Source organism: Chiloscyllium punctatum, chromosome 25, assembly GCF_047496795.1.
Source record: "Chiloscyllium punctatum isolate Juve2018m chromosome 25, sChiPun1.3, whole genome shotgun sequence".
Classification (NCBI taxonomy): domain Eukaryota; kingdom Metazoa; phylum Chordata; class Chondrichthyes; order Orectolobiformes; family Hemiscylliidae; genus Chiloscyllium; species Chiloscyllium punctatum.
The window spans coordinates 87800418-87808259 of NC_092763.1; the positions used below are offsets into that span (position 1 = coordinate 87800418).

A 7842-nucleotide genomic window follows, 5' to 3' on the forward strand; every position below is an offset into this window, starting at 1 on the left:
GCTTCACATTGAAATAGAACAAATGCAACACCTTCATTCAATAGAGCAGAGGGAAGAGGAGGAGGAGAGACAAAAAGGAGACAGGCTAGGAACTATTATTAAGCTGACAAGAGTACATTTAGAAATCATAAAATATTCATGCAGAGTCAACCTGCTTCTACTGAACGGAAAATATATTTAACAGATTTATCACAGTTCTTTGACAATGGAAATAGCAGGGTGGATAAGAGACAACCAATAGGTATAGTGTATTTGGAGTTCCAAAATGCATTCGATGGCATGCCACATAAAAGGTTGCAAAAAAGAATGAATGGTTCTAGGGTAAATATGTTACCTGGACAATCCCCCAGCCACACTAATTAATGGATCATTTTCAGGTTAGCAAACTGAAACCAAGCGCACAATAATCAGTGCTGGGGAGTCAACTGTTCACAATCTATTTTATTTAATGAGGTAGAAACAGACACCAATACATCTAAAATAAAAACAACTGCAGATTCTGGAATTGGAAACAAACAGGAAATGCTGGAAAAACTCAGCAGGTCTGGCAGCATCTGAAGAGCAGGAGAATCAACGTTTCATGCGAAGCCAACATTCCACGATCAAATTTTAAAAAGACAACGCAGATTGAGAGAACACAGCGGCTGGAAAAAGCATAGATATGACAACTGCGTGCATAAAACTAACAGATTGCTTTTTAAATTTGTTCACAGGACATGACTATTGCTGGCTAGGTCACCAGTTATTGCTCAGAGTGGAGTTAAGAGGCAAACTTAACTGCCTCTTAAGTTTGCTGAGAGCCTGGAATCCCATTAGGCAGACCTGGTAAGGACTTCAGTTTCCTTCCCTCAAAGGGCATTACACAACTAGATGAGTTTTTAAACAACAACATCAGTTACATGGCCCCCATCAGACCAGCTCTTTAATCCAAAGTTGCAAAGAAATGTCATGGTGGGTTTCAAATCCATGCCTTCACAACATTGGCCTGAGGCTCTGGATTGCTAGCCTGGTGACATTACCACCATACTACTACCTGTCGCAATAAATCAATGTGAGAAGTGAGAGATTATTTACTTTGGTGTGGGTGAGACAGGGTCATGGAGCAAAATGCTTTCATAGGATGTAGGTGTCACTGTCTGGATCAGCCCAGTTTACTGTCCATCCCTAAATGTCCAGAAGCTGGTGGAGAACTGCGTCCTTGAACCATTATAGTGCAGATGGGAATCCCAAGACATTGATCCAACAACACTGAAGGAACAGAAACAGGATTCTAAATCAGCTGTGTATAAAGGCGTATATGGCATTCTCACACATCTGTTGCCCTTATCCTTCTAGATGGACAGTCATTGGTTTGGAAGGTGTTGATCATGAATTTTCATTGAATTATCTGCAGTGCATCTTGTAGATGGGTCACACTGCTGCTGACTGTCAGTGAAGGAGCAAACATTGGCACCCAATCTGCAACCTTCAATCAGCCTGGTAATTCAGAGATGCTGTTGGATTTGACTGTTGTTGGGACTGCACTTACTAAAGTAATGAAAGGATCATTCTATCAAACTCATGGCTTGTGCCTTATAGATGGTGGACAGAAGAAAATCCCCACTTCTGACCTTATAATGGAGAAATACTGATGATGCAGCTCAATATAGTTGAGTTTAAACAACTACCCTGGTCACTTTCAGGCAGTTCTCATCTGACTGAATACCACTGTGCCACCGCCTCTATTGTGGGTCCATTCTGCTGATAGATCATGGTGGAATAAATGGGTCTTTTTTTTCAATGGCAGGCAGTGATTAGTGGGGAACCACAGAGACTAGTGCTAGGATCTCAACATATTTTAATTTGTAAGTGGGAATTAAATGTACTATCCCCAAGTTTGATAGGGGAGTCCAGAATCAAGGGCCACAGGTAAACCATTTCAGACTGAAATTAGGAAAAATTTTATTATTGAGAGAATAGTAAGCATGTGAAATTCTCTACCACAGAAAGCAACTGAGGGCAAAGTATTGTATGATTTCAAGGAGCAAGTAGCACTTGAGGCTAAAAGGACCAAGGGATGTGGGGGGGAAAAAAAATCAGGAACAGGCTGCTGAGTGGATGGTCACCCATGACCACAATAAATGGCAAGGCTGACAGAAAGGGCAGAACAGCCTGCTTCAGTTTGTGTCTGTTTATGACTTTATGATCAATTAATCCCAGATCTGTGGGTCTGGAGTCACATAGAGACCCAGACTAGGTCAGGACAGGACGGCACATTTCCCTCGCTCAAGAACCACTAGCGAACCCGATGAGTTTTTATAAAATCAACACGGGTTTCATGGGCATCATGAGACTCGGTTTTAATTCCAGAATTTTAATTGATGGAAATGTCACTATCTTCCAGGGTCTGCCTCCACAGCAGCAGCGGGGCCTCAGTGACTGGCTCGGGGGACAGCCCCGCCTCCCGGGCGGCGGCAGGCAGGAGGCAAGACCCCAGACCCCGGGCAGGAGGCAGGGCCCGGGGGAGGCGGGAGGCAGGAGGCAGGGCCCGGGGGAGGCGGGAGGCAGGGCCCCGGGCGGGAGGCAGGGCCCCGGGCAGCACTCGCCGCCCGGAAGAGGCCGAGAGCCGGTCCCGGTTTCACAGTGACCCGCCCGCGCCCAAACCGCCCCAACCCCCAAAACCAGATAGTCCGAGGCCCTGAATGAAGGCCCAGTCCCCGGGCTGGATTAGCACAGGCTCCCCCCTCCCCTCTCCCGGCCCAGGCCCAGGCCCCGGTACCTCGACATCGCGGCCCTTGTTTTTGAAGTTCCGGATGCGGTGGTTCTCCAGCCGCTCCGGCTCCGACATGGCGCCGCTTTCCTCGCGCTAACCGGAATGTGGGCGCGGCCCCGCGACTGCTTTAACTGCGGGGACGCGCGCGCCGTGTACACGTCACGCCCCCAACGGGGGCGCGCCGGCCGGGGGCGGGGTCATTTCCTTTCCGCGGCGGCCATTGGAGAGGGGAGAGAGAGGTGCCGAAAGAAGGGGGTGTGGATGGGGGTGGAGTGTTGATGGGGGGGGAGGGGCGTTGATAGGGGTGGGGTGTTGATGGGGGTGGGGTGTTGATGGGGGGAGGGGTGTTGATGGTGGAGGGGTGTTGATGGTGGAGGGGAGTTGATTGGGGTGGGGTGTTGATAGGAGGGTTGGTGATGGCGAGGGGTGTTGATGGGGGAAGGTTGTTGATGGGGGAAGGTTGTTGATGGTGGAGGGGCGTTGATGGGGAGGGAGTGTTGATGGGGAAGGTGTGTTGATGGAGATGGGGTGTTGTTGGGGAAGGGGTGCTGTTGGGGTGAGATGTTGATGGGGTGGGTGTTGATGGGGAGGGGTGTTGATGAGGGTGAGGTGTTGATGAGGGTGAGGTGTTGATGGGGGTGGGGTGTTGATGGGGGTGGGGTGTTGATGGGGGTGGGGTGTTGATGGGGGAAGGTTGTTGATGGGGAGGGGTGTTGATGGTGGAGGGGCGTTGATAGGGGTGGGGTGTTGATGGGGTTTGGGTGTTGATGGGGATGGGTGTTGATGGTTTGGAGTGTTGATGGGGAGGGCGTGTTGATTGGGGAAGGGTGGCAAATTGATGGGGGAGGGGTGTTGATGGCGGAGGGGTGTTGATAGTGATAGGGTGTTGATGGGGGTGGGGTGTTGATGGTGAGGGATGTTCATGGGGTGGGGTGTTGCTGGGGAGGGGGTGTTGTTGGGGGAGGGATGTTGATGGGGGTGGGGTGTTGCTGGGGAGGGGGTGTTGTTGGGGGAGGGATGTTGATGGGGGTGGGGTGTTGATGGGGTTGGGGTGTTGATGGGGTTGGGTGTTGATGGGGGAGGGAGTGCTGTTAAGAAGGCATACAGTATGTTCGATTTTACTGGGAGAGGGATTGAGTTCCGGAGCCGTGATGCCATGTTTCAACTATACAAAACACTCATGCGACTGCACTTGGAATATTGTGTCCAGTTCTGGTCGCCATATTTCGGGAAGAATGTTGAAGCATCGGATATGGTGCAGAGGAATTTTTCCAGGATGTTGCTTGGTCTGGAGCGAAGGTCTTATGAGGAAAGGCTGAGAGACTTGAGTTTGTTCTCATGGGAGTGACGAAGGCTAAGAGGGGATTTAATAGAGACATACAAGATGATCAGAGGATTAGAGAGGGTGGAGAGAGTTTTTTTCCTTAGAATGATGACATTGGCTTGTACGAGGGAGCATAGCTGCAAATTGAGGGGTGAGACATTTAAGACAGATGACAGATGGGGGAGGGGTGTTGATGGGGGAGGGGTGCTGTTGGGGTGAGATGTTGATGGGGTGGGTGTTGATGGGGAGGGGTGTTGACAGGGGTGGGGTGTTGACAGGGGTGGGGTGTTGAGGAGGAGTGTTGATGGGGAGGGAGTGTTGATGGGGAAGGTGTGTTGATGAGGGTGGGGTGTTGATTGGGTTGGGGTGTTGATGGGGATGGGGTGTTGGGGAATGGGTGTTGATGGTGTGAGGTGTTGATCGGAGGGGGTGTTGATCGGAGGGGGTGTTGATCGGAGGGGGTGTTGATGGAGGTGGGGTGTTGATGGGGTGGGGTGTTGATGGGGTGGGGTGCTGATGTGGAGGAGTATTGATGGGGATGGGGTGTTGATGGGGAGGGGTGTTGGGGAATGGGTGTTGATGGTGTGAGGTGTTGATCGGAGGGGGTGTTGATGGGAGGGGGTGTTGATGGAGGTGGGGTGTTGATGGGGTGGGGGAGTTGATTGGTGCAGGGTGTTGATGGTGGAGGGGTGTTGATGGGAATGGGTGTTGATGGGGAGGGGGTGTTGATGGGGAGGGGGTGTTGAGGAGGAGTGTTGATGGGGAGGGAGTGTTGATGGGGAGGGAGTGTTGATGGGGAAGGTGTGTTGATGGAGATGGGGTGTTGTTGGGGAAGGGGTGCTGTTGGGGTGAGATGTTGATGGGGTGGGTGTTGATGGAGAGGGGTGTTGATGGGGAGGGAGTGTTGATGGGGAGGGGGTGTTGAGGAGGAGTGTTGGTGGGGAGGGAGTGTTGATGGGGAGGGGTGTTGATGGGGAAGGTGTGTTGATGAGGGTGGGGTGTTGATTGGGTTGGGGTGTTGATGGGGTTGGGGTGTTGATGGAGGTGGGGTGTTGATGGGGTGGGGTGCTGATGTGGAGGAGTATTGATGGGGTGGGATGTTGATGGGGAGGGGGAGTTGATTGGTGCAGGGTGTTCATGGGGAGGGGTGTTGATCGGAAGGGGGTGTTGATGGGGTGGGGTTTTGATGGGGTCGGGTGCTGATGGGATGTGGTGTTGATGGGGTGGGGTGTTGATGGGGAGGGGGAATTGATTGGGGCGGGTTGTTGATGGGGAGGGGGTGTTGATGGGGTGGGGTGTTGATGGGGTGGGGTGTTGATGGGGTGGGGTGTTGATGGGGATGGGGTGTTATTGTGGGAGCAGTGTTGATGGGGTGGGATGTTGATGGGGTAGGGTGTTGATGGGTGTGGGTGTTGATGGGTGTGGGTGTTGATGGTGAGGGGGTGTTGTTAGGGGTGGGGTGTTGATGGGGGGGTGTTGATGGGGTTGGGGTGTTGATGGGGGGGTGTTGATGGGTAGGTGGTGTTGATGGCAGAGGGATGTTGATGGGGTGGGATGTTAATGTGGGAGGGGTGTTGATGGTGGAGGGGTGTTGATGGGAATGGGTGTTGATGGGGAGGGGGTGTTGATGGGGAGGGGTGTTGAGGAGTGTTGATGGGGAGGGAGTGTTGATGGGGAGGGAGTGTTGATGGGGAAGGTGTGTTGATGGAGATGGGGTGTTGTTGGGGAAGGGGTGCTGTTGGGGTGAGATGTTGATGGGGTGGGTGTTGATGGAGAGGGGTGTTGATGGGGAGGGAGTGTTGATGGGGAGGGGGTGTTGAGGAGGAGTGTTGGTGGGGAGGGAGTGTTGATGGGGAGGGGTGTTGATGGGGAAGGTGTGTTGATGAGGATGGGGTGTTGATTGGGTTGGGGTGTTGATGGGGTTGGGGTGTTGATGGAGGTGGGGTGTTGATGGGGTGGGGTGCTGATGTGGAGGAGTATTGATGGGGTGGGATGTTGATGGGGAGGGGGAGTTGATTGGTGCAGGGTGTTCATGGGGAGGGGTGTTGATCGGAAGGGGGTGTTGATGGGGTGGGGTTTTGATGGGGTCGGGTGCTGATGGGATGTGGTGTTGATGGGGAGGGGGAATTGATTGGGGCGGGTTGTTGATGGGGAGGGGGTGTTGATGGGGATGGGGTGTTATTGTGGGAGCAGTGTTGATGGGGTGGGATGTTGACGGGGTAGGGTGTTGATGGGTGTGGGTGTTGATGGGTGTGGGTGTTGATGGTGAGGGGGTGTTGTTAGGGGTGGGGTGTTGATGGGGGGGTGTTGATGGGGTTGGGGTGTTGATGGGTAGGTGGTGTTGATGGCAGAGGGATGTTGATGGGGTGGGATGTTAATGTGGGAGGGGTGTTGATGGTGGAGGGGTGTTGATGGGGTGGGTATTTATGGGGAGGGGTGTTGATGGGGAGGGGTGTTGATGGGGTGCGGTGTTACTGGGGAGGAGTTTTGTTGGGGGAGGGATGTTGATGGGATGGGGTGTTGATGTGGTTGGGTGTTAATGGGGGAGGGAGTGCTGTTAAGAAGGCATACAGAATGTTCGGTTTTACTGGGAGAGGTATTGAGTTCTGGAGCCATGATGCCATGTTTCAACTATACAAAACACTCATGCGACCGCACTTGGAATATTGTGTCCAGTTCTGGTCGCCATATTTCGGGAAGGATGTTGAAGCATCGGATATGGTGCAGAGGAGATTTTCCAGGATGTTACTTGGTCTGGAGCGAAGGTCTTATGAGGAAAGGCTGAGAGACTTAGGTTTGTTCTCATTGGAGTGACGAAGGCTAAGAGGGAATTTAATAGAGACATACAAGATGATCAGAGGATTAGAGAGGGTGGAGAGAGTTTTTTTTCCCTAGAATGATGACATTGGCTTGTATGAGGGAACATAGCTGCAAATTGAGGGGTGAGACATTTAAAACAGATGTCAGAGGCAGGTTCTTTACTCAGAGAGTGGTAAGGGCATGGAATGCCTTGCCCGCCAATGTAATTAACGCAGCCACATTAGGGGCATTTAAGCAATCCTTGGATAAGCACATGGATGATGATGGGATAGTGTAGGGGGATGGGTTAGATTAGTTCACAGGTCAGCACAACATTGTGGGCCGAAGGGCCTGTTCTGCGCAGTATTGTTCCATGTTCAATGGGGGAGGGGCACTGATGGGGAGGGAGTGTGTTGGGGTTGGGGTATGATGGGAGACAAATATTGTTGGTTCAGGTGTGTTGGTCGGGAAGGAGTGTTGATGGGAGATGGGAAAGATAGGGAGGGATCTTGTTGGGGGTAGGGTATAATGGAGGAGGAGTATTGTTGGTGAGAAGGGTTTGATGGGATCGCGTGTTGATGGGGAGGTTTAGATGGGGCGGGATGTTGATGGGGCAAGGTGTTGATGGGAGGTATGATGGGGAATGTGTATTGATGGGGAGAGGTATTGATGGTGGAAGGGTATTGATGGGGGATGGATGCTGATGGAGGTGTGGTATTGAAGGTGAAGTGGCGTTAATGGGCTAGGGTGTTGATGGGGAGGGAATTTGATGGGGGATGGGTGTTAAGGGAGGGGTATTTATGGGGAATGGATATTGATGGGCAGGGGTATTGATGAGAAGAGATGTTGGTGGGGGAGGTGTGTTGATGGACAAGATCTATTAATGGGGGAGGGGTGTTAGTGGAGGAGTGGTGTTGATTAGGAGAGGTGTTGATGGGGAGGGGTATTGATGGGAGATTTTAATGGG

The 7842-nt window shown here is 52.1% G+C and overlaps 1 protein-coding gene across 2 annotated transcripts in view; it reads right to left on the minus strand.

Annotated features, from left to right (window-relative positions):
- LOC140496101 (importin subunit alpha-4-like) overlaps window positions 1–2912 on the minus strand; it is a 125809-nt gene extending 122897 nt beyond the window's left edge. Inside the window, exons 1-2 of one of the 2 annotated variants that reach the window (XM_072595663.1) lie at window positions 2759–2872; window positions 1075–1248 (exon numbers count right to left, since the gene is read on the minus strand). Coding sequence is in view for 1 of the 2 variants with exons in the window: in XM_072595662.1 (XP_072451763.1) it covers window positions 2759–2827 (69 nt within the window). In the remaining variant the exon portion in view is untranslated. Of the gene's footprint in view, window positions 1–1074; window positions 1249–2758 lie in introns of both variants that reach the window. The other variant, XM_072595662.1, reaches the window with a different exon arrangement.
- Window positions 2913–7842: the final 4930 nt, after the last annotated feature.